General features: G+C 41.2%; 1 protein-coding gene across 7 annotated transcripts; it reads left to right on the forward strand.

Annotated features, from left to right (window-relative positions):
* The first annotated feature begins 53 nt into the window (after nucleotides 1-53).
* On the forward strand, nucleotides 54-27,307 carry LOC122786569 (cytoplasmic dynein 1 intermediate chain 1). 7 transcript variants are annotated; one of them, XM_044052961.1, is made up of 11 exons: nucleotides 54-348; nucleotides 1,592-1,725; nucleotides 2,027-2,141; nucleotides 2,920-3,007; nucleotides 4,049-4,090; nucleotides 5,626-5,685; nucleotides 5,964-6,079; nucleotides 22,843-22,935; nucleotides 25,440-25,611; nucleotides 26,763-26,862; nucleotides 27,053-27,307. In XM_044052961.1, exons 2-11 carry the CDS (start codon nucleotides 1,606-1,608, stop codon nucleotides 27,290-27,292), a joined length of 1,146 nt encoding a protein of 381 aa, XP_043908896.1. In that variant the 5' UTR covers nucleotides 54-348; nucleotides 1,592-1,605; the 3' UTR covers nucleotides 27,293-27,307. The 7 variants fall into 7 exon arrangements, with proteins under 7 accessions (XP_043908896.1, XP_043908898.1, XP_043908899.1 ...); XM_044052960.1 differs by having other exon boundaries at nucleotides 55-348; nucleotides 22,840-22,935; XM_044052962.1 differs by having other exon boundaries at nucleotides 55-348; nucleotides 1,592-1,713; nucleotides 22,840-22,935.
* Nucleotides 27,308-27,811: the final 504 nt, after the last annotated feature.

Raw genomic sequence — 27,811 nt, forward strand, 5'->3', positions numbered from 1 at the left:
TGCATAACGTACGAGCCGGTAGTGAGAGTGCGTGTCAGAGGAGGCGGGGTTTCGTCTCCTCCTTCTCGCCCAACATCATCCTGTTCCTCCTAGTGATGTATCGGCGTGCGGTGCACCTGTTTTCTGTACTATTTAGGTCAATGGCCGCTCAAATGCTCTATTTTAACCACTGTCATCATCAGTAGCCTCGCGGAAAGGTCGAGACGAGGTGTTCGGTGTCACCTGAGAGCCCGAGGCCTCGCTTCACTGTGATTTAAGGAGAGGATGTGGTAATTTCTTCCCCCGGGGAGCAGCAGTGAGACAGCATCTTTCCCGGGTGACACATCATTATCTGTACGAGTGGACAAGGTACGAGTGAGACATTCGCACCACATTATAGGCCCAATTGTGATGCAATATCCACATATAACACCGTATCATTTATGGCAAGGCCTAAACTACATGGCTGTAAATGCACGTTGTCACACTTGTGATTATCCAACATTAGCTGCAACATGCTAACATTAAGTTGGTGGTTTGTTTTGCGTTCCTGTTCGGATATTTGGTTTTTCTGTACTGAGTTTTTATCATGTAAGATGAAAGGTCTGTTCCCAAATCTACTAGGGGAAAAGGCATGCTATTAGTGTGATATATCTTATAAATATGACACCGTTCTGATATTAAGCAAGTCACAGAGAACTGCACTCTGTTAGGCAACCCACCTTCCTCTAGAAACTCACAGTTATTCAGTCTGATGCAAGATCTCCAGTTTAAGAACACTTTAACTGGATGGTGACAATGCAACTGATCATCTTTTGAACCATTTCCGTAAATTGTCATCACAGTGTATTAACAGCAGTGATGGGTCAGTATACAATATTATTGCTCATCGTGATCAAAAACACTTACAATAAGAGACCGACAACAAGAAGTATCTTCCTAAATATAGCCCACATACACTGGGATAGATCCTCTGGTACATTTTCACTCGAGTGTGAGAAAGATATACTTTAATGTCCCTATTGGAATATTTGTCAGCCCTTCTGCCAAAATCAAGTCTATTTTAATTATATTACACTGGCTCGTTTGCGTCATAATCAAGCCACACAGTTACAGTTACAAAAACAGCCCAAACCCAAATCGTCAGTCTTCCAGGTTCGGAGGGAGACACATACACTAATAATGAATAAATCAACAAAAAAAAAAAACATAATTTGCACACATTGGACACCAATCAGTAGATATTTACAGCAACATTAACATGCTCAGTGGTAACATGACACTATTTTAACCCCCATTTGCTCACATACACTGCATACACACTTAAACCATATTTTTTAACAGATAGGACAAGAAAGGTTGTCACATTTTATTAAAGAAAAGCAGGTAAGATCATCATTCTTCCCATTATCAAATCTTAATTGGTTTGTGAGCATGCAGGATTATTCATGTTCTGTATATCTGCCACACCCAGTGTTCTTCCTGGAGGAACAACTGAGTCTCCCTGGATGAAATGATACGCCATCATTTCTGCATCATGTGAAAATGAAACCTTAGCATAATGTGTCTGTGCCAAACGTAGCTCACATCTGTCTGATCCTCTCGCTTGAAGCCTCGTAGGACGCCATGTCGGACAAAAGTGACCTAAAAGCGGAGCTTGAGCGCAAGAAGCAGCGCCTCGCCCAAATCAGGGAGGAAAAAAAGAGAAAGGAGGAGGAGAGGAAGAAGAAAGAGGTAAGGAAAAAAGTGAGTAGAATCCCACTACTGACACTCATACTGTATCATTCTCTACTGTGTATTGTTTGTGCGTTTGATTGCTTCTTGTCAGGCCATGACACGGATTGTGGCTGAGATTGTGTGTGACCATGCGTGCGTACAAAATTTCATACGTGTGAAGAAGGTTGGTGTTGGAATTTTTTCTCGCACCGTGCATGCGCACACGCATGTTTTCACTTGTTCTTCAGCTTCATGATGGTTGAGGTGAGACTCACCCTTGTTGTTTAATTTATGATGCAGACACTGACATTTGTCTCTGTGTCATGTGCAGACAGAGAGCCAGCAGAAGGCTGAGGTGACTCCAGAGGATTCAGACCTGGACAGAAAGCGCCGGGAGACTGAGGCCCTCCTTCAGAGTATTGGTATATCACCGGAGCCTCCTCTTGGTTGGTACTCTAACAATAAATCAAACATTTTCTTGTCAATATTATGCAAAAATATTTAGTAATATCTTAAAACATCTATGGTAAAACCTATTGAGATGGGCTCTAATTACAGCCAAAATTATTTGAAAAGTCATACTGTACTTTGTAATCATATGCAAGATGCACAGACTACATGTGTAACTTGGTGAAATCTATCCTTATTTATCATCTGTATTGCCATGGCTCTGCATAATATAGCCCAACTTTTTTCATTTAATTAATTTATTTATCTTTTCTCAAAAAACTAACTTGATTATATTTGTTATGGCTGGTCTGCACGGATTATTTTTCATAAATACTTATATGCATCCTTTTTTTATTACAACCCTCTATCATGTTTCTGTTCCATGAGGGTCTTATAACTTGCTCTGGTGTATTTGAACATGTCTATTATTTTCACTCTGCTTTGAGTTTTGATAAAGATTAAAAAAATGGTTCAGCACTGTTCTCTAGTGGTGTCAAACTGTAACAGCACCCTCAGGATTAATGTTGATGCAGAACTGGGTCACTGCTGTGCCTGTTATTCATTTAGGTTATTTTAATACAGCTAAGTACAAATGAATATTTAAGACAAAACCAACAATACATTTGATGCCCTTCCCTCCCTCTCTCTATTTATTTAAACATTTATTATATTTGTCAATCACTCATTTTTCTTTTTTGCTTCTCATTCAATTCTTTTCTGCAGTCCATTTTTTGCAGCCTTTAATGTTAGATTCATGTTACTTTCATTATTTAGTCCCGACCCCTGTGTCCCCCTCCAAATCAGTGAGCACGCCCAGTGAGGCGGGGAGCCAGGACTCAGCCGATGGTGGCCCGGCAGGCAGGTAGGCTGAAAGTTCACAATGCCAAATGTCTCTCTTGGTGAACAAGTTTCATCTTTCTTTGGCAACTTTGAGAAGAAAAAGTAATTAGTGGCATGCCACAGTCACATCTTACATTTTTACATGAGAAAATATATTAATTTGTACATGTAAACAAGATGAAAAACTTGGAATGCTGTGCACTTAAGTGCCTTGCTCACTCGCACATGCCAGTAAACAAACATATGCTACCTGAAAACTCATCAAATTGACATTTTTGACATGTATTCTGTCTCTTTTTTTAACACTATTTGGATGACAGGTTTAGGTAAGGATGAGTTTGACATTAGTGGTGAAGTGGTGGTGCCTTGTATCTGCCATTTATCACTGCATCTGGTGTTTTGATGACCACTGTGTAGCGTATGGCTTCTCATATATCTAGTCTAGAGAAATTCAATTTAAAATTTTGAGGAAAAAAAATCCTGCAGACATGTTTTGCAAAGTTGATATTTGGACAAAAATACAGAGAAATGCAAAATGCAGCATAAACTTACAAGTGAGCTCCAAATCTGTACACGTTCAGCAAACAGTCGTTGGTATATGTTTGGCAAGAACGATGTATTTGCAGAAAACTACAATGCGGCTTATTTGAGTGACAAAGCGCCACTTTTGTTGCGACTGTTTTGCAGGTTCCATTCACAGTGCTTGCAACACCAACTCATAGCACACCAGACCAACACATAAACCATTTGTTAGCAAGAAAGTAGTGGTCATCAAGTGTGTTCCATTTGCTTTTGAATGGTTAACAGTCAATATGTCAGCAACGCCTTCAGGGATCATTAGTGATGTGTTGTTCTGGTTTGGCCAGGGGTGGAATTGGGGATAAAACAGACGAATAAATTTCCTTATGTAAGACTTATTTGTTATTCTCCTAGCTTAAACCAACTTTGTTACTCAAAATACTTAAAAGGTATAGATATTCCCTCAAATCCACCCTGTATGATGGCATGCCATTTTGAGCTTCTCCATTTGTGGCTGTGTATGTGTGTGTGTATCCCTTCTTAGGTCAGGTTTGTCTAAAAACAAGTCCCAAGCACAAAGCACAAGGTAAGCATTTTCACGTCAAACCCAGGAAACACCCCCTCCCTCTTACTTTTCTCTAGCCGGAGCTAACTTCATGTGAATACAGGCAGTCAGCCGTCAGTGGTCTTACCAGTCGTGACGTGTAAGATCAAAATATTGCTGAGCCCCTCTTATTTTCATTCCTCCACGCTCCTTTTGTGATCTTCCTGCCTGAAACTATGCTGTCATACAGTACGTGTGATTCCAGCTCGAAAGCTTGCTGTTCACATTAGGTAGAGCCACTGAGGCGATTCCAGCCTTCACACAGTTGGCAATCTCCTGCTTTAAGTGTCATCACTGTTACTGTAAAACGGACTCTTTTCCTTCAGGCTAAAGAAATGCCTTGCCACTCTTACCTGCCACTGTGTGGCACAAGCTGATGGACTAATGGGTGTGTTCAGCGGCCCAAACACACATTGCCAAAAAGTATAGTAGTTCCAATCAGTTCAGAGCTTTGCTGTTCCTCAATGGGAAATTTGTCGGGGTAAAAAAAGAATCAAAAAATCAAAGAAACACCATAAACAAAGACATAGGACCATGCAGACATGCACAGCTCAACAAAACAATCCCGTTCAAGTTTATAAGAACGGTCAGTAACGTGCAATAGAACACAATAAGAACATTTAAAAAATGAAAACTAATAATTGTGCAATTTAATACATTATATTATTTAATTTTGACTGTTTGGAACCAGCTTGCCAGTTAAAATCCTTTAGGTTTCAGTTGTTTTGCTTAAATCCCCTGTGTGAACAGTTCCTACCTCCCAACAATGTAAATGCAATTAATGAGCTCATTGTTTGTCAGACTCATTGATCATGAATGGCGAGTATAGTGTCATGTGTGAGATAGTCTATATATGTATATGCATTTATTTTGATTTCCATATGCTGATTATGATGTTGTCCAGGGTGTGATGTTGTATGGTGTGATGTGAGAGTGAAGTGTAAATCATGGTACTGAGTGTATTTCCCATCATAGTCATGTGTTATGTCATTTAAATAGAATTTAGCACATACATCAAAAAATGACTTCAATGAGGAATATTTCTGTCGCACTTCTGTATTTAAAAGCCGTCGTATCATCACACGGCTTTCCACTGACATGAATCCGTTTTGACTTTATCCCACACAACAGTGAAACATTATGTTTAGTCCATAATTGGACACGTTTTTAATTGACATACATCTCTGGCAGTAGACATTTACATCTATCACTAGAGATGAGCATGGATCTTTAGGTGAGGAAATGAATGTATTCTAAAATGTAATGAAATGTCTCCCTGATGTATAGCTCTATCCATATTCCTATAGACAGTGCCATAGGCAATTTCCATGTTAATCTGTGTGTGTGTGTGTGTGTGTGTGTGTGTGTGTGTGTGTGTGTGTGTGTGCGTGCATGCTTATAGAAAAGTGTGTCGTAGTTACATGTCTCACTGATGTTGATGTCTGTGTGTTTGTTACACTGTATCCATTTGTAAACACGCATGTCCTCTATTGCCCTCCCCCTGTTGGTGACATCAGGACGCTGCAGTGGGACACAGACCCTTCTGTGCTGCAGCTGCAGGCTGATTCAGAGCTCGGGTACATCTTCCTCCTCTTGTTCACTACCTGACAAAACAAAAAAAAGACACAGAAATACTTGATTATGGAATTGCATGGCAAATCAAGAGAAATTTGATTCTGATAATAAATTATTTTAAGGTTAAATGTAAGTGTGAAAATAATAGTCGTCTGATAATTAGTTTGCAACTAATTGACACATTACTTTAACAATGTAAATTTGGACAAATGGGAATGTATGGTTTGGCTTGAGCACAGTATAATCATATTAATGATAACATCTTGTTTCTGTTGCTCAGGCGGAGGATGCAGAAGCTGGGGGCCTCCAAGATCACACAGGTAGACTTCCTTCCCAAAGAGGTGGTGTCTTACAGCAAAGAGACACAGACGCCGCTTGCTGCCCACCTGTCTGAAGGTGAATATTTGTGTGTGTGTGTGTCCATGAGTGACTTTCAAAAAAATATTCTTGTGACAAGGGGCACCAAAGGTTGCGAGAGGCAACAGGCAGTTTCACGTTGTAATGATTGTCAGGGTTGTGGGATCAAATTTGATACTCCTTTGGTTTTGCTGCATTTCAGGGCCTGTAACCCTGGAATGATTTAAAGATCTGAGAGAGTGAGAGAGAGCGAGCGAGCGAGAGAGCAACTGACAAGTGTCTGCCTGTCAGTTTTTGTGTCTCCCATCACAGAACATCTTGCTTTTGACTCCTGCTCATAAGTGGAAACAGCTGACAGATGAAAGTCCACCAAAAGGATTTTCTGTTGACTGATGGAGAATCACTGTATATTTGTGTGTCCACACATATATAATACACACACATGCACATATATATATATATGTATAGCTTGTGCCTGGGGGGTGGGGAATCCAGTTAATTATGAGGACGCTTCTGGACATATATTTTTTGTTTATGTGGCCAAGTGTTTTCACAGTATTTTTGGCAGGTCATAGTATCCTAGTACAGCACTTCCTATTTATTTCCTCTCTCTTCCTCTTTAGTTTCTTCTTTAATATTTATATTATACCACATTGATGGAGGTAACAGTGGGTGTCATTCTTCCAGCTTTTATGTATTGCAGACGGACTTTAAGACTATAACATTTATACATTTAGTGATGCATGTGAAAGTGCGCTTGTTTGAGTCTCTGAATGTGAATGTGCTGACATGTGCTGAGCAGCAGTTACAAAACACATGTGGTCGGTGCTCTGCACAGTGATGGTGGTTTAATATTGAATTGTCACAGATATGAGTATTTTTCTACGAGGTGTGGAAAAACAACCAATGCACTTGTTATTATATTGAAGTTTAAGCTTTTGCGATGTTACATTTCAGGTGTAAAAAGCAATGATTCTCCACCTACACATGTCCAAACTGTCAGGCACTACATAGCGTATGCATTTACAGTATATAGATTTAACACACACATACACACACATGCACACACACGCACACACACAAACATTTCTGCTTGCCAAGACAGCTGGCAGCCATGTGACTGCGAAGGGGTGGTACTTCCTGCTTCCTGTCATTATAATAGATGGTCTGGTGTGTGGATTCCACCGCCCTCCTCCACCAGTATCCACCATGTACTCACACACACACACACACGTCTCTCCTGATCAGCATCCAAAAGACCCGCCTCAACTCCCCCCATTTCCTTGACAGACCCAGGAATAGATCATTTATTCAACAAGTGCACGTACACTCAGAATCGGGTTCACTTGCACACACATCTTTGCACAGAAGCTGTCAGTAAGGTGAACACGGAGCACCACATCAATAGATACACATGAACAAAATATGTATTTTTTAATTGTATTTATTTCAACCACAGAAAAACACACGAAAAATAAATATACAATCAAGTTGAAAAGTACGAGTAAGGATTCGGTAGAAACCTATGGGGGCTTACATAAAAAAAAACACACACGTACAAGCAGATACAATAATAGAAGAACTATGAAATTATACTATATAAAAAAAAAGCAGGAACACAAGCTAAATATGTGCCGTTGTCTCCTGAGATGGTGGTCAGTATTGTAAAGAATCAAAATTTTCCTTTGTGCACAGATGGAGACACCAAAGACTCTGGTAGGGAGTTTTGATTCCACATGATCACTCCACGATGTTAGATACTGTTACATACTAAACCAGGCAGTTTGGTAAAGAGATAAACACAAACAGTTAAACCGATAAAGTGTGTTATGATCAATTTGTACACACATACACACACATGTGTGCATGTACCAGTATTATATGTTGCTTTATGTTATTTTTCACCCTTTGATAGCGTGTTTGGGAGGTTTCTCTACCTCTGTGTGTGTGTGTGAGTGAGAGAGAGAAGGAGAACATCTGGAAGCCAGAGTAGACCTGTGGTGGTCTTCAGGGAGGTGACCTTGGCCTTAGGAGACCCTCCCTTCACAGACACCACAAAGCTCATGTGTCTGGAGAAAGAAGAACAGAGGCTGGTGGCAGCACCTGCCTTCTCATCTGGCTGTGTGTTTGTTCAGGCCAGTTCCTGTTGTTGATTACTCACCCCAGCTACAGCACACAACACACACACACACACATCTCATTTTCAGGTTGGAGCTACAGGTTGCATACATAATTATTGGGACTGTGTCTTGACATCTCAGTCGAATCTTTTTGAGTTATTAAGTTATTCATAACTCTAAGACTCTCCAAAAAAAAAAAGAAGTTAAATGCTAAATCTAAGTTGAGTCAGGAATGGCTGTCAAATGATTTACGCTCAATTAAAAGCTAGAGAACCTGACCTTCTGTAAGTTTGGACACCTGGGTACCATCGGAAGTAACCGCAGCATTCTGATCTTTTAAAGTAGTGTAATTAATTTGTGCATGTTTGTTTGTGTGTTTTTTGCATTTTACTTATGCTGTCTTTTAGCTGTATTTTATTTATTCCCTTTCCTTTAAAAAAAACAAAAAAACATCCCTCATTATTTATTTTCCATACTCTTCTCTCTGCCCTCAGGCTTTGACCTGGACCAAACTGTTCTGTGTAGCTTGCCATGAGTGCTCTGTGTCATGCTAAAACATATATTATACAGCGGGAGAAGAAAGAGTTGGTTGAAGTAGAAGAGAAGCCCAGCTGGCTGCACTGGAGGAATGGATGGAACAGTAAATCTGTTGTCTTAATGATGGTGGTGTGTCCCAGGGGTGTGTAGAGCTCTGTGGTGACCCTTCTGGTTGTTTCGATGAGTTTATGTTAAAATTAGAGTTGTCTTTTTTTTCTTTTCTCAAATTAAATAAACCAAAAAATCAAAACACAAGTCAATGCGATAAGCAAGCATTATGAACACCTTAAATATAGAAATGTAAAGCATTTGCATGTTCTCCCTTGTGTGTGTACTCTGTCGCTGTGTGTTGACCCTGCAGTACACAGTATATAGATTAAGTAAACAGAATATATTACATTATGAGCTTAATATTTACAGTGTTAACCGGGATTTCACTTGAGATATGGCACATTGGATATTGCCCTTGAAATGACATTTAGGATGTTTCAGGCTGTCCAGAGCTGTGACGGCTGTGAGATGTTGTCCATCATAGTTGATAGCTTGGCTATCATCCTGCTCTCTCCCACCACCTCCACTGGGTCAAGAGGCCGTCCAAGGGCCGAGCTATTCAGCCTCTTCCTGTCTGCAGCATCAAAAAAAAAAAAGACTACACAGTCATAGCAGGTCCTAAGGAGCATCCCCTGCACTCCAAAATACCTTATTCTCCTCAACAGGTAGATTCTATGTATTTGAAAAATCTGAAAGATTTGAAAGCATCATGATGGAACTCTGCGGCCTTAAAATTGTGTTTTGTTTGTGGACTCACTTCAAAAGACGTAAAATCACAATGATTGTGAGATGTTTTGTCATGGAAATGACGGTTAAGGAGCAAAAATCAACACGTTGGGCCAGTTATGAATAATATAGCATTTGCATTATCTGTCAAAAATAACAACCATGTCGTGCAGCTCTGGTGTGTGTGAAAGGGAGAATAAGTGAAGTCCAGTCATAATCACTTCAAATCATTGTGGATGACTCAGGGATTCATTTGTGGCTGCTCGTCACCGTGAACTTCTGACCTTCGCAGTTCCCATGTCTGTGCTCATGCTGCTGGTGACGGACTGCGTGTGTGAGACCTCATTGTGTGTGTATGTGTATTGTGTGCAAGCTTTATCAAAGTGGACCGAGTTGATCGGACTTTGTGTCTTCTGTCCTTGTACATAAGAGCTGGCATGCGTGTGACTCTCATTTAAACCAGTTAATAAACCCGCTTTTCCTTCCCGTCACTAATTCGCCTCCATATCATCGTGACGTCTCGCTGTCTATGCATGTTTGTGCTCTCGATGGCTGTTTACTGATCTGTCTGTCTCGAGCGTCCATTGTGTCCGGCAATCGGATTAGCCCCAGTCACAGTTGGCTCCAGTTACTCACTGCTATGCTAATAGTTATGAATGGACATGCTTGTCCAGAGGGATGGACACTTTGTCTGAGGACATAGCCAGGAAACAAAGCAAGGTCTAATGTGGTGTGTGATAGTAACCTAATCCACTAAAAACAAAGGCCACAGGACTTCTGTTGGGTTCTTAAAGACATTTCACCTCTCACATTTTTATCTCTTAAAGACTACCACGACCTGGATGACTGAGAACCTTCTCAGATTAATCCACTAAGGTCAAACAAACAGCGTCTCTAGTGGTCGGTGTTTCATGCCTCTGTCTTTTGTGTAGCTGTGCAGATACATGCTTTATCTTAAACTGAGCTTTCACCTCATGTACTGCATGTCAGTTCACTTTAATCTGAAAACTAACTGTTCTCATATTTCTAAATATAATCTGTAAACACAAAAAAATGTGGATTGCTAGATAACGTTTACCTGAGCGGCTATAAACTGCAACTAGTGTATGTAAAATAGAGAAACTTACATATCCTCACTTTTGTTGCAACTAAATATTTCTCCTTTAGTATGTATCGTATTTTTTTGTATCTTTTCTCATTTGGTTAGAGTTTTCACATACACACCTTCCAGCAAGAAATAGTAAGAAACTGACATTATAGACCCATATATCACATAGTGACCACTGTCCAGCATCTAGAGAACGAGAACGATTTCCCTTTGAGAATTTTGAGAATGATGTACATTCATTGGATTTAACGTCAGGTGAATGTGTGCAACTTATTTGCCAAAGCAACTACGCTTGTGTTGTATTATTTTCATTAAATGTATACCAGAGGAATGGATTTAAGAAGACATAATTGAAAAATGTAATTAAACAAAGCATTTCTATATTCTATTCTATATTCTATCCTTTTCTCCTTGAATCTCTAAAGGCATCAGTTTTTAAGTTTTGTATCGAAAAAATTGCAAGTGGGTCAGCTCTAACTCTGTAATGGCACTTTAAAAACATGTTACACTTGTAACTTTTGCTAAAAATGAAATTGCGGATTATTTTTGTTCCATCAAAATTTCAGTGCTGAACACAGACACTGAAGTATTTCATGGAGAATGTGAACCCGCTCTCATGAACACTGCTTAACCACAGCAATTGAAACGTTCTCATTTGGTCTTACAGAAATTGCAGAGAGCCAAGTTTCTAACGCGTTTCACAGTGGAACAGAGGGTGAGATGTCACATAGTTTCATTAAAATGTGGACAATCTTTCTGTCTCCCTCTCAGTTATTCTCCAAATTCTGTCTCTGGACCAGCCAGTCCCACTTGGCCAGTGATCAATGTCAGCACTCTGACAAACCCACTCTTTTACCTTTACTGATTTCAATTTGAAGATAACCATTCCTGCGAGTGTGCATGTGTGTGCGCTCTTCCTTGAGATGCTGGCAGGAAAAGTGAAGGTCAAGGGGACTGTAGCCATTTTGTGCCTGTGTTTGTGCACGTACATGTGTGCAGGTTGGCGTGGGCGTAGTGCAAGGCTGACCCAGTTTGTAGTAAATTGGTTTCGCTCAGTGGAGCCTTAAAACACACATAATAGGCCCCGCTTGAAAGCTAGTCCAAGAATTGGAGGGAAACGAAAGGGAAGGGAGAAAGAAAAAAATATAAAAGGTGAGGAGAAATATGTGCTCGTTCAAGAATAAACAGAGGAATAGAAGAAACAGAGACATGTGAATGGAGGAGAATCAGCCCACTGAGGGTTGCTGCAGCAATTACTACACTGCGAACATAATTGTTTGCCTTCATAAATTCAACTTTGTGTGTAATTCGATGTTGTATCTTTGGAAACCCCCTTTTCCTAGGGTTAAAAGTTCACAGGGTCAAGAAAGTGTGCGTTTGTGCGTCCATATGCAAAAGTATGTTCATAACGCTCTCTCCCCCTGCAGTATTTTCTGGCCCATTAGTTTTCAGGGTCTGTACAGGCCGAGTATATAGTTAGTCAGTAATTCACTTAAGTATATTTACTGCAATAAGAGACTTTCTTTTGACATGTGGTTAACTCATAATGGCCTCTAATTGCAAGCGAAAACCCATTTCCAAGTACTGATCTGCAAAGACACACATTCTTTCAAGTGCACACACACACACATACACACAAGCCAACAGATTCACTAATGTAAATACAAATGTGCAGACTAACATACATGGGAATAAACAAGCAAACATGCATACATCCTCGGAAATGTACACATATGAGCACAGTTCGTGGTGGCCACACATGCAGGCACCTTACCTGAACCCTACATAATCCCATAATAGAGCTGTTAACAGACCAGGCTGTGGATTTTTTGAAATGATCCTGACCATTGGCAGCACATTGGTCCAATTAGACTGTTTACTTTAGTTTTTTTTTCCTCTAGAAACTCCTAAATATATTAAATATGATTCAGCAGGTCAAGAACTGTCTCCAATTAGCACTTGTAGATAAAACCTCCTTGATTTACAGTGTTTAAAAGTTGCAGAGGTCAGGGATATTCCGCTGCAACATGCAACTTTTACACACTGTAAATGTGTGCTGGAGAAGCTATGTAGCCTTCAGTTAGCATCAAAACTCAAGTGTATTCATTGCATGCCATTATAAAAACTAGGACTGTCACGTTGTATCTGAAATGAGGGTTTCAGTTGGCTGAGAAAGTTCAAATTTGAACCTTGTTCAAGTTCAAAATATACAGACTTCTAGCGCTTAAGACTGTCTGAAGTCATTACAAAGTTGTCCAGCAGAGGGCTCTGTGAGCACAGCATTCATGCCCTCTTTGCTCAACGACTGCAGACAACAGTGATGTTTATGTTGTCTTGTGGGGACAATGGAGGACAAGCTTGAATGCCCTCCTGAGCAAACAATCACAACCTTTAAGATTATGAATTTGTGGACCCAGCTGCAGAGGTGGTGGAGCTAGTAGCTCTGGTGAAGCTAAAAGCTAATAGAGTTAGTGGTCGCATCCTTCAAAAGCATCTGTCCTCACGTGTGAGAGTGTATGTGTGTACACGAGGGGGCATAGAAATATCTGAATATATTAGATTATATAGCATGTCATGTGATATTTGTTCAAGCATGATTTTTTTGCTCGAGTAAAAACACGGTGGACCAATATGACAGTGATATAAATATGAGAGGTTCATTCTGGGATAGTGAAAATCAACAGTTCACACAATGAGGTGATTGTATACTTACACACCGTACCTTTAAGTCAGTAAGGATGATTTTGAAAATGGGGCAAAAGTTATTGCAACCCACCTGAAATACATTAGGACACGAGTTTTAATAGGTTATTGATGTTTTGTTATGACAATGAAAACCTATTTCTTAAATATAATTCGGATTGCTACAGTAGACAAACAGATCCTTCACGCTTCGCACAATACGAAATTAGTTGTTTTTTTTCTCATTGGGATCCGTCATACAACTGTGCCCGTGCAACGTGAGTCTTGTTTACTGTAACACTTAAACGTCGTTGTGATGTTTTGTCTGGTTTCTCCCACAAGCGTGGCTCAAGAAGGAAAGAATTACTGCGCCAGGCAGTGGGGCTGTAGGCTCGTAACACTCACAACTCATGAAGCTGAGGTCCTGTGAGTTCTCTCTGCCAATTTACCGCGCGTCTGTCTTTGGCATGTTTTACAATCCGCCGAAGCAACGAGGCATTGAAATAAAATGGTGAATGTAACACACTCCCTGTCTATACGAGACCGACATGACTGAGGGGTTTGCGGGCAGTCTTCAAGGTCCTGAGAGGAGGAATGTGGTTGCATGAGTGTGTGTTTTTCATGGTTAGGTACTTATATGTTTCTGTATGTGTCTGTGTGTGCATATATATATATGTGTGTGTGTGTGTGTGTGTGTGTGTGTGTGTGTAGCCACATATGGAAGTGCTTGTCTCATACATTGTTGTTGTTCCAGCCAGGCGGGTATAACAGGCTGAACAGACTGAAGGTGTGTGTGTGTGTGTGTTTGTATCGTAAAGGCTAAATTCATATACTTGAGATGAGTGTACCCAAAGAAACCTAAACAAAATGAACCATGTTATTCTATATGAATCTCTTCTATTGAAAGGACACGTGAGAGTGGTCGTGTTCCATGTGTGACTGCTGTAAGGAAGGGCTGAGCGATTTGGGCAAAGTATCTAAATGATCTTCAACTTGATTTGTGGTAAACTTAATAAGTAAAGCTTCAATTCAATGTTCAGTGTTATTTATTCAAATTAACACAAAGTATTACCACATGACATAGCATGAAAATATGAATTGTCTCACATTTCTGTTTTCTTTTATTGGCATACACAAGCCGTTTTAATTTGAAAACGATAAGTTATTCTGCCTTTGTAGAAGCTAGCAGCTTCTGAACTACCTTCACTAGAGTTGCTGTTGAGCTAAATGTGCATGTGCTGTGTTCATTTTTAAACATTTGTACTTCATGTCACATTTGGCTGTTACTGTTATGATCTCTTGCCAACTTTTCCTAGCAGACAGCCACGATCACCCTATGCTTATCACTTTCTTGCCTCATAAAACGAGTCAGAGTGTGACGTTTTGTCTCCGAACTGAAAAGGGCACACAGCCTTCACTCCTATTTCACTCCCAAAATTGATGCAAGGTCCCAAGGCGGTTTCAGTTGAAATGGCCGTGGCAGTAAAAACGCGGAGACGTCCGTGATATTAGGGGAAAATAATGTCTCTAGCAGTGCGTAAGGTATTCCAAATGAGTCACAGATGATTGCAATTCTCCCCAATGACCACCGTATAATAAGGTACATGAGGCCCCCTCGTCATCTTCCTCCCTCTGGTTTTTTTTTTTCTCTCTTTGGCAAAATGACCATTATCCAAAATAATATTTGCCATCTGATGAGAGCTTGGGATGAGTAGGAATACATAGTTTCACATTTGCTTCTTTTTTTTTTTTCTTCCCTTTTCACTCTCGTTTTGTTGAACTTGACTTTTTGACATGTGCACCACCCCCCTCCCCCCCGTTGCATTTTTTTTAATGCATGTGTAAAACAACAGTGGGGCATGAACCTTTCACTGGGTGGTCTCCCTTGTACTCCGAGATCCTTTTGACTCTCCAGGGGTTTTCATTTGAGAGGGTAGTGGTTCACTGCCACTGGTAGCCTGCAGCTTAAAACCCTGCTTCACTGTTGCCGTTTCAGTTTGATAGTTATTAACCGTTTCAACGCTAGTTTGTTTGCTTTTACTTGAGATTGTTTTATGCAGGTAATCGGCTGACAAAACCTCTCACATTATTTGTCAAAGTCAAAGTAAACCCTGTGCAATAACAAGGCAGCACAGCAGAGGTCTGTCCTAGCTGTGCTTCTCTCTGTCACGGCAGACATTCAGGAAACCTTAAAATCAACTGACTCTGCTCTAGTGGCAATAGATCCAGACCAAACATTTCAAAATCATCACAGTTTATAACATGACAGTTGATTGAAGTGTAATTTGATAACCATTCTTTGGGGTTTCTGTTTGGCAGGAGTGTGGCCTGCTTTTATGCAGCTCACCAGCAGGGAGCACTCTTGGCACATATAACTTGGACTGGATTTGATGCCTCTTTTCAAAGGCTCTCAAACCAAAATGGTCAGAGATGTATTATTAGCAATAAGTACCAAATGAGATTAATGATGTCATCGTTTTTATAGAATATCAAACATGTGTTCAAAAGTCTTAATTTGATGAGCAAATTTCCATTCTGAACATTAAAATGTAGGGATTTCTTAGACCCATGAAAATCTTGAGTTAATTTTCCCTAAGAAAATGTTGTTGGTATTTATTTTTAAGTGCTGCTGAGATGCTATGGTTACAGTTCTCTATTTTAGCACAATCCAGAAGGATTCAACCCCAAGCATCAACATGTAGTCGGCCTATAAAAACTGTTTGTCCCATCGGTGCCTCGTTAAAACAAAATGAAACACCATCGTCATTCAGTCAACATCTGAGCCCACTCATACACACACAGACAAAAAAAAATAAAAAATTCCTGCTCAGACGGTGCGTTGAAAAGTGAGTCGATGCTACAGTGGTGAGTTTATGTAAGACTTTCTTTCGGTCTCTCTTCCCCTTCTATCGACGTCTCCCTCTGACTGGCTTTTTGACAGTTTGGAAACTTCGAAGTCATGGGTTTTAATCAGGGCCTTTGCGGCCAGGCGCAGCATGGCATGGCATGGTATGATGGCTCAGTTTAAAGATGTGGGTCTGGGTCAGGGCCAAGCCTGGGTGGCATGGCTCGAAGAGAGGGGGGTGGGGGGTGGGAGAGGCACACACACTTACAGACTGTGAGAGAGAGAGAGAGAGAGACACACACAGATATGAAGAGAGAAGGTACTCTCGCTGCACCCACAGCACAGAGCGAGGTTTGCCACAGACCCCCAGAGGTCTGAATGGCTGCATTTAATGACAGCTGATTATGTGAGGGCATGTGTGTCTGCGTGAGGTGTGGACCGGCTTGGGTGTACACAAACATATACACAATGTTTGATCAGTGTGCGGACGTGTGGCGAAGAGATGAATGAATCTAAATCATCCTGTGGTTTTTACCCTCACATCAGGTCCCACTGCTAATGTGTGTGTATGTGGTGAGCGCTTGTACCCCCACTGTGGCAATCATGACTTGATGAACCATGATGAATTTTTAATACTATTTTATATTAAATCAAATGGAAAGGGGAAATAAATGAATAAAATTAACAGACACTAAGTAAAAGTAGGACTCTGCGATTTGGCTGAAAATGTCGCTATGATGAAAAGTGAATTAATATTGATCATCATCTTTCAAACAATGATGTCTTCTACTGCTCGCCGTGCTTGAGATATATTGATATCTACCGCATCTTTAAGGAAAATTATATCCCAATAATATGAATTTTACGGCTCCAGCATGAAGTAACACGTTTAGTGGGATTATCGGTGTGTGACTTTTATGTATTTTCACTTTGCTCTCTGCTTAAATAAAACCTCTACTGGGGAAAATATTAAATTTTACAAGCAATTACACAACATTTCACTGGCTGTTGAATGGACCGCTGGAATACAAGTGGTTTGTAATGAGTTTGTGCCAGCTCTGGCACTTTCCTCCACACGCACATCCATCCATCTATCTATCTATCCTATCAATCTGGAGCGTTTACATGTCAGTAAGATTCCTGAGCAGGTTGGGGGCTGCGTTCTCCCCCTCTGAAAAAGCTATGTCACACTTTAGTGCACATCTGCCTCCAAACCATCAATTTTCCGTCCGGTTTGGGTTTGAGTCGAGTATTAACAAAACCTAAAGAGCTGCGTTTGTGTGTCCGGACAGTTCACGTAGACATGTACACATGTATCTGTAGATATAAAAGAGGAATATGTGGAATTGTCAAAAATGTGTGAATGGAGAACTTGTAGCAGTGATTATGTTGATCTCTGTGTTAAAACTCTGAATTCCCTGCATCTTTTGCTTGATTTGGAGATGACAGCATTTTTTCTATGTTTTTATATCGTACAGTACAGTTGTGAACAACCTGTGCCAAAAACAACGCACTGTGTGACAAGACAGAATTTCCCGTAGGCGTTATTTTACTATTGTGTCATTTCTGACCTACGTCATTTACCTGTCCTTACCTGTCAATCATTGTGCTTATATCATATTAAAAAAGAAATATAAATATATATATGTATACACACACACATATATATATATATATATATATATACATATGTATGTATAATTGGATAACAAGGATTACACTACTGGATGTGGGTTGAATAAAAGTTAGAGAACTCCCCCGGTGCCTAAAGTAATTTTTAACACACTCAGTGGTGAAATGACGTATGTGTGTGTTGTGTCTTTTGCTCGCAAAAGAAATTCTTGGTGAAGTGTGCGTGTGTGCTTTGTCGTGCCAGGGCCACATTAGAGAAGCCTTTCAAGTCTTGTCGACCTCCTCCTACTCCTCTGCATAGTGCTTGTGTTGTGGTCTGCTCAACAGCCAGTGTCCCAGAACCCCTGCGAACTCTGCGTTTATATGCACTTGTGTGTGTGTGTGTGTGTGTGTGTGTGTGTGTGTTTTATGCGTGCCAATAAATGATGTTGTAGGGTTATTCCCAGTATGTGGGATCCCCCCAATAGTATCCTGCTCAATCTGTTGCGTCCTGCGCGTTGTTTTCATCGTCTCTCCGCTGTGCGGAATGTTCTTCATTGTCTTTGTGATTAATACAATAGCAATGTATCAAGAATTATGGTTATTGTTGAGCTTTGATTGTGTTTTGACTCAGTTTATTCGTCACCTTACTTCTGCAGCTCTGCTCTTCTGATGTATCGTCAATGACAGACTTGGGACCCGGTCTCACCCTCGCCTCGACACACACTCATCCTCAGCTCTTTGATAACTACGCCAATCTCTCCAGGCTTGCACTAACACATGTCAGCCCACTAGCATTCGCCGTGGATTGCTTTCATTATGAAAGTTTTGCTAATGCTTTGATCCTTACCAAACAGAGCACATGGCAACACATTATTGTCATGACACCCACCGTGCTTTATGTCCGAGAAGCAAAAGGGGAGCGCGTACGTCTTTTATAAGCTGTCGGTGTCTTTAAAACTCTTCTCTCCACATGCATGACAGTAGCTGCCTACTGTGAAATAATACAAGATGTTTAAGATAATGAAACTCTCAGCAGTGCATCAGCCTTCATTAAGATTGTTTGCTTTATTCCACAAACAGATCAGCCCGTTTCTCTCACTCTCAACTATTTCACTCTCCTGTTACACCGTAAACACGATAACGACACTTGCGCTCGTTAACGGGAGGCTCATGAGCAGAAAACATGATAATAGAGCGTTAATTACCCTCAACAGAGTGGACAGATGCAGTGTAATTACTGCTAACACCTTCCTGTCTGAGAAGGTCTGTGTAGGTGAAGACAAAGGTAGTCTTCAATGTTTGTTTTCTATCGTATGGTTACACTGCAATTTCTTCTTATATTCTTAAGAAATAACGGTTTTACTGTTTATTATTAAACAGCATAGTGGAATTACTTTATGTCTAACGGCATGAATTTTGTGTTGAATGCAGTTTACTGTGTTCCACATTTCAGATCATAAAACTGTCGACAAATTGTGTTTTTGACTGTCAGCAAATCAGCAAATTATCTTTATAAATGCTTTAGTAAGGTTTTACTAAAGGATGATCAAGATTAACTTGTTTCAAACTCAATAATGGGAATATTTGTTGGTTTCTCTGTGGAAGTAAAGTCAGTATGTTGGGTCTTTTCCTTATCTAGGGAATCTTTGGTTTCAGGACAATCTGTAAGAGTAGTGTCAGAAGATCAGAGCACAAAAGCACATTTCCAGCAAAGGATTGGAGATACAAGAACCAAGCTAACCAGAGTTAGCTCAATGATTGAAAATGAAATGAAAATTGGCGTCTTTAAGCCTGATCAGACAGTGTGAAGGACGTTTCATAAAGTCAGCCTCTGTGCACGCGGTCCAGACAGAAAAAGAAAGAAAACCGAGAAAGAAAACCATTGCTCACAAAACTGCGAGATTGAACTCTGCCAAAGAGCACGAAAAGATGATGAATATTTGCTGCACAGTCTACGGAAATGAAACAGATGAATGTAATAAATGTTTCGATCGCATGGGATTCAGCAGGTTTGACATAATGCAGGACCACGGGAGGAAGTGCTGATTGTTAAACATGGATGTGGGAGTGTGCCGCTATGGGCTGCACGAGTGCTACACAGATGCCATTTAGGATCAACTCTGTCATCAGAGGTAAAGTCACACACAAAATGATTTTCATAATGGCTTGATCTAGTAATCCTTTGGTCCATTAAATGTCAGAAAATGTTAAAAAAAAGATCCACGTTTTTCAAACCTGAAAAAGATGATGTTCTCAAATGTCTTGTTTTGTCCACTAATCAAAGTGACTCAGTTTTAATGATTTGTTTGTTGCACGGCGCAAAGAAAATATTCACTTTTAAGAAGCTGAACACGCAAGCCAACATTTCGGTTTTCCGAATTATTCCACTATATACTTCAATTTGGGCTAAAACATAACTATCATATACACTTGTATTCAGTCCTGTTTATCATTTGTTGTGTGTGTGAGATGTTGTGAGCGTGTGTGTTTCTGTGTTTGTTTCTCCACCCTGCGAATGAGGGGACACATACCTGCTAGGATGCTTGGAATTGCCTGGGCATGGGCAGCATGATGCAGCAGCCAGGGGAAGATTGAGGCAGTCAGATGCGATGGCCCCCGGGCGACCAAGGATATCATTACCCCGGGTGTGTAGCAGGCCAAAAAGGCAGCCCTCAAGTGGAGTTTCATCAAGGTGGACTCCTGTCTGTGGCGAGGGGGATGATACCAGTTAACCTGTTGTCCTGCCGTGAGAAGCGGTATTAAGCAGCAGGTGGAAAGAGAAAGCTTCCTGTGACTGGAATGAGGTGGAAACAGGAAAGTGAGCGGATACTGTAGTGTATCTACAGGGTCACACACTCTCACACTATGGAAGATTGTCCCTTTTGAATTTCCTTCCCTGCTTCTTTTTGCAACTCGACAAGAAACCCCCCTGTGCCTCTGAGTGTGTTTGCATGTACATTTTACATAAAGTTTTACATTTTGCAGTATCGCTCACTGCAGTGTACAGTGGTTTGTGCTTTACTCTGAGCACATACAGAACCATATTTCCGCACATTTCCGTTCAAATGAAATTGCTGGGATATTTTTGGTGCATGACTGTGACAGAACAACTTGATGCATGGCCACTGGCAGCAACATCAGCAGTATCTTCATACGGGAATTGGACCGTCTCCCCTTTAGTGAGGTAACCCATAGGCCATGAATCATGCTGCCTTGCTCCATAGCCCTGTGGTCCCGGGGTTTGACAGTTTGACCGCTCCTCAATGTGGTCTCTCCTCTGCTCATGCTCCTCCCATCCTCATCACCACACATTCCAACCACTGGACTGGTCACGTAAGGTCAAGAAAGTAGAAAAGAGATGAATAGAAGTTGTTTGTAATGTGTGTTGCCCTGTGTTGGTTAGCATTTGCTTTTGCACATCTTGAAGCATTTGCAACTCATTTACCATTTTTTTTTGAAGGGAAGAATGATTGATAGATGACAAAAAAAAACAATATCTGATACAGATAAAACTTTATGAACAAGTATGGAGAGAGTGAGACACACAGGGAGAGAGGAGAGAGAAAAAAAAGTGGCTCCAGAGGAGGGTATTCCAGCATTTCTGTCTGTTTTGGCAGCTCAGACATGGAGCTAGTCTGGCTGTCTGCCTGTCTGGTCCTCTCTGGTCTCTTGGTTGGGTCACTGGTGTTTGGATCACTCCACTTGGCTGTTAACCGCTTACTTGGACGGAGCCTCACCGCCATGTGTTTGATTTAGCTTAGTCATTTATTATACACACACAATATGAAAATTAAAGTCATATATCAAAAAAGGCTCACTTGGACGTGGAAAACAAAAGAAAAATACAAGGACAGGGTGAGAGATTGAGGTACCGGGAAACCTAAAATAACGTTGTAAAATAAGGGCAGTATTAAAATCACTGAAGCGTTTCACCAATTACAATCATATTTGTTGCTTTTAAAGAGCAGCAGTGAGTTCATGAAGAGCTTAGGCGAGTCCAAGCGATTAATGGACAGTTCATCCGGTGCAAGAGCAGCACTTGAGAGAGTGGTTTTTGCTGTGCTCCAGGCCATACTCCAACTGAGTTAAACACACCCTGACGTGTGTGCTTGTGTGTGTGAGACATGACACGTCTATAGGGTGTGATGTAGTCACTTCCTCTCACTGGACTGAACGACTGTTGTCAGCTTGACCCTGCACCAGTTAACCCCTCACCACCCCTGGCACTGTGGGTGAGGGCTTTGTGTGTGTGTGTGTGTGTGTGTGTGTTTGGGAGGAAAAGAAAGACAGATTGTGTGTGTGTCTGTGTGTGTGTGTGTAGCATGCGTGTTGGCAGACTGCAGGTGTCTGGTCACAGTGTCAGGGTGTTAAGAGGCCTTCACAGAGGCCCCTGACTCTCAGCATCTGTTTTAGAGGGAGCGGCAAAAAAAGAGGAGGAGAGGTTGGTGAGGGTTACCAACACACACCCTGAGGGTTGCTGGGGAGCAGTAGCCGACAAGCAGGTGCCTATGTTGACAGTAACCCTTCGTACTTGAACCCCCCAAGTACACACCTTCAATAAATCCTGCAGAGTCGGGTGTAATTGCAGAGACTGATTGGAGGGAATCCAAAGGGAATCCCCGACTACACACACATCACTGGATCTCTTTGCTCGGGGTCAGAGGTGAGAGAAATCGGAGAGCGCACACAACTCTGACTTTTCCGTCTGACTGTGTGTGTCTTTGTGTGGGAGCTATTTGCGTGCATGCTGAGCGCAGTATCTCCACACATGGGGACCACGTGAAGGCACGCATTAGCTACAGTGTAGAAATAGCAACAGGCTTGTTTCCTGTGATGTCTCGATCCCAAAGACAATATGTGTATTTGATGTACATTAACAACAGCGATGGATTTGCTGTATTTGTGCCTGTGTATTTATGCTTTGCAAATTTGTGTGCGTTTGAAAATGAATCCCACTTGCCAGACCGAATCTTCGTTAGTCAGGTGCATCAGTGCATGTCTGGGAGTGATTATTTTGGTGGGGTGGTGGGGGGGGGAAACAGCAGGAGGTCAAGAAAAACTGGAACAGCTGTTGATTAACATTCGTGCTTTGTCGTTTTTTTTTTTTCTTACTCAGTAGAGGAGGAGGAGGAAGATGAAGAGATGATGGAGCCAAAGCCAGGCCCCGAATCAGAGCCGCAGGATGAAGACGACAACAAAGAAAACAAAGAAGGTACAACAGACGGATGACAGAAATGTGAAAACTGTAGTGTCAGCTACTGATAACAGCTTCACCGTAAAAATAGTGCATAACTTTTAAATATAAACAAATGTCCATTACATTAGCTCCACACAACACTCTCTGTGGTCCTCAGTACCGTGGTGTTTATTTATTTATTTTTATGACAAGACAGTCAGCAAGTGGAGTATGGCTGAAAATATAAAGAAGTGCCCATGAAAATTTTCTACTGCTCAGGAAACCCAGTCGTTTAATGCTACTTGCCCCCACCCACCCCTGTCCTGCCACTTTATACACACAAACGCACCCTCAGTCAGGTCTGATAGTATTGCTTGACATCGTCCGTTTTCACAGGGACACAGCATACAAACAATGTTGCATTTTTTTTGTGCATGAAGACCAAACAAAGGAAAATTAACAACAATAACGACAACACAATAATATTTCCTACTCATAAATCAATTCATTATATGAAGCAGAACACGGCGCCATTCTTTAGTCGTTTTCACTTGACCTCTCACATGTCATGAAACACGGTGACTCGTATGTGTGTGAGTTTGTGGGTGTATCAGACGGAGGCGTGGAGATGGGTTAGCCTGGAGGTTAAGACGGATGCAACTTATCAGCACCATGGCATGTGAGGGTCAGCGCTGATTAAAAACCTGTCATTCGTCTTGCCCATGACCACACTTCAAAGAAGAGAGGAAAAGACAAAAAGAGTGAGTGTGTGTGTGTGAGAGAGAGAGAGACAGAGACAGAGAGGGAGGCAGAGAGAGAGAGAGAGTAGTAAATAGTTCTTGGGTGAGACAAAACACAATAAATTATGATAGAAATATTCATATTTAGCCGCACAAACACACCCATGGCTTAGTCAAGTCTGAGTCAAACGCAAACACACACACACACACACACAGACATATATGTGTATGTATATATACACACACACTCATGCACTCACTCATAAACCCACAGTCATCCGTCTTCTCTCCATCCATCCTGGCCTATTAGAAGGTCTGGCCTTTGATCTCTGCCACTTGATTCACTGGGTCTTTTCTGACAACTCGTAAGAATTACAAAGGGATGGAGGGGGATCAAAGTTAAGAGGCAGAGTAAAGGTCGATATACGTGTGTCTGTGCAGTTCTGTGTGCGGGAAAATCGCATGTGTGCGCGGGGACAGTGACTTCAAAACCCGGACACCGTGCTGTGCAGCCATTACGTTCAAAGGAAGTCGGGCCGCTCAGAGGGCTTTGTTTTTGTCTCGTTTATGAAGTTGGGTTTTAATTAGAAATGTTTGTAGTTTATTATGTCCATATGTAATTCAGGGTTTTATAGAGATAAAGTTAATGTTAATCTGACATCAGGTGCACATGATACGCAATACATCTATGTCATAAACATGAGAGTACTGTGTCAGCGTTTGAGTCCACAAGTCACATGCTTAAGAGGTTAAAGTTTGAGGTCAACTAATCTCTATCTTCACCAAGTGCGCGTGGAAAGTTTCAGAAGTGGATTCTACTGCAAAAAATAAAGCTGGACATTCAGTATGAATTTTAATCTCTCACAAACGTGGTCTGTCGATATTGAGGATTGCACCAACAGGAATCAACTACTCCCTGAACAGCTGTCTGGCTGTATGTCTGTGCCAATCTGCCTATGTTGGCACCCTACATTTCCTCGATGCAGTCTGGACAAGTAAAGCTATGATAAACAACACATAACTTACCAAAGTGCTGTACACAAATATGGTTCAGTTTCTGTCTCTCTCTCCCTCTCTTAGTCAAAGCGAAGTCAATTCGGAACCACAGTGTTTTTGCAGTTATTCAGAGTGCATATATTTTCTTAATATAGCTATTAGCTTTATGACGAACCTTACTTGTTACTCACTTTATATGCAGAGTTAAAAAAACAACAACAACAAGCACTTCAGTAAACCAAGTTCATAATACATGAAATCATGCCATACAGGGGAGTTTGAAACAAATAAGTGCATAAAACCAATCAAAGTGAGTGTGCAAGTTTAAACAGATGTGTGTATTTAGACGGGATTTGAAGGTGGAAAGTGAGTCAGAGTTCCGGAGGTGTGGAGCAGAGTGGCTGAAGGCTCTAGACCCACCGTACTATATTGTCAATAAGGTCCATGGTGGTATTGTTGTTGTTTTTTTCGTCAATTGGGACGTCACAGTTCGCACACTGTGATGCATGGACGAAAAAACACCACATTGCAGACGAACCAAATCCTGTATACCTGCTTATTTCAGTGTGTAACAAGCTAATGTAAAAGTAGGGTTTTGAAGACTTCTGTGTCCTTTAATGGACCTGACATTTAGCATTACTCTTGAACTTACTGGGGTTGATTCTAGCAGTTTAAATCACTATATTTAAATTAGGCTCTCACAGAGTTCAAAAATCTTATTTACGTTCTTAGACTCAAGTTACTACACTAGACACAGTGTCTCCCTCACATGCTCATGTGCTATGTCCATATTCTGTCTACTAGGCTCATTTTCAGTGCTGAGGGAGCTGACAGAGGAGGAGAGACAGCAGATCCTTCACTCCTCGGAATTTCAGAGCTTCTTCGACTGCAGCATCCGAGTGATGGAGCGTGCTCTGGCTGAAGACGGTGACATCTTCTTTGACTACAGCGGCCGTGACCTGGAGGACAAAGAGGGGTGAGCAAGGAGGAGAGAGTATGTGTTTGGATGTGGAAGCACATGTGAGTGTTTACTTACATGCCTCTAACTAAGAAATGTGTTAAGTCTGACTCATGCCCACTGTTTCACTCCAGGGGCCTGGAAGCTCTTTTGTTCTCCAGAATAAATGTCTTCCTCCTGATGTCACACTCTCGGGGGGTTAAAACTCATGTGCACTGACAACTACCACAACCTAAACAGCATTGTCTGAAGGATTTGCTCCAAATGGAGGTTATCCAAGTGGTGGTTGGAGTCATAAGTGCAAAGCTGTTGCTCTATATAGGAGCATGCTGTTTTTACTGACTCACTTCAACTTTGACCGCCACAGCCACAGAGGAGCATCAAGCCTGTGGTCAAACAGAGATTATGACTAAAAGATGCCATGGACCAAGTGCTTTCTTCTTTCAGTGACATACTTTTTTTCCCCAAATACTGCACGGCACACCATTTCACTCCTTTTGGTCATTATTGTTAATACACACGTCTGACACACAAAGTAGTCATATACAATTGCATTGTATATAATCTGTTGTGGTTAACTATCAGTTTTTCTCTTCTGGTCTAGACGAAACGATCCAATAACTGATTTAACAGACAAGCAAAATCTGCAGTGATGCTACCGCTACTGTGGTCAGTCATTATTTAACCGGTCATTTGTCTTTCAGTAATATCACAGGTCTGATATAACACATCCAGTCTGATTGGGTACATGTTATCCTGGGTCTTATAATTCTGGCAAATAAAAAAAGAGAAAATCAGATCAGCAGATTTCTAAGCTTAAAATTGTAGTGTACAACCTTTTAACATAAGTCTGTTTAATTCAAACCATTGTCAGATGAGTTCACACAATGCAAACAGGTTGGAGTATGACTGAGAACACAAAGAAATGCCCACAAAAAGTTTTGGAATTGAATTATTTTTCAAAATATGCTGCTGTATACACACACTCATACTCCCTCAGTCAGGTCTAATTGTTGCTTGACAGAGCCTGTTTTCAGATGAAGAACACAGCATACAACTTCTCAATTAGAGTAAACGGATTTCATGTGAAAAAGAAAATGCTTGTTGTGACTAGAACAAAACCCATGTGAAAGTGACATTTGACCCTTATCTCTGCTGTCTGCCTCCAGAGACTCAGGCAGTGGCTCCAGTCTCTCTTGCAGTCGACTCTTCTATGATGAACACTGGTCGAAACACCGCGTTATCACCTGTCTTGACTGGTCTCCTCAGGTAAAGCCTGCAGCTCTTTCTTTGTTACCTTGGTATTTAACTGTTAAACTCTTTCCCACATTTTGAAAGAAACTCAGCTAAGCTTATTTCCTGTTTCTTAGTATTTGAAGAGAGAGGGTGAGCAGTGAGTTGATAATGTTTTAACAGATATCCCCCTCCCTCTCTTTCCTTCTTTCTTTCACTCTCTCAGTATCCAGAGTTGTTGGTTGCTTCCTATAACAACAATGAAGATGCTCCTCATGAACCGGACGGTGTTGCCCTGGTGTGGAACATCAAATTTAAGAAGGCCACCCCCGAGTACATTTTTCACTGTCAGGTACTGATCAAACCACACGTACATTTTACAGATGGGTTATATAATGGGAATCGTGATGGAAGGAACAAAGAGGTCAAAGATTGCTGGGTAAAAAAAACACAAAACATCCAGTAATGTTGAGCTTTTTTGCCCCCAAGATGAAATGTCAGCTTCCCATGCATTGGTTGACCCTACTAGTTGGATTATATCTGCCAGCAAAGGGCAGTGGTAATGGAAGAAACTCATGTTTTGGTGGGAGAAAAAACTCATCAGTGAGTGTGAAGCTAATTGTAAGTGACAGTGAGAAAATGGCAGAAAGAAGGAGGGAGCGGGGAGAGAGGGGATTGAAGGACTGGGTGTGAGGCCTTCATGGCTCTCAGGAGACAGGCGAGGCCATATAGAGACGTCTTAGTAGTAAAACGATGTGGCCTACCACTTCCTAATCCAAAGCTGCCACATGTGTGTTAGCCCACCCACAGTGAGGCTGCGTCTGATGTCAGCAGTGCTGTTTCCCAATAACTGACAAGTGTACTTCATTCGAACCACTGTAAATATGGAAATACACCTGTAGTGGTATTAGTGTCACAAGCAATCATATCCCTGTAACAATGTTAGAAATGCACCCACATGCTCTTACTTTCAGGCTTCATTCAG

This window comes from Solea senegalensis, linkage group LG20 (assembly GCF_019176455.1).
Source record: "Solea senegalensis isolate Sse05_10M linkage group LG20, IFAPA_SoseM_1, whole genome shotgun sequence".
In the NCBI taxonomy this organism is placed as follows: Eukaryota; Metazoa; Chordata; class Actinopteri; order Pleuronectiformes; family Soleidae; genus Solea; species Solea senegalensis.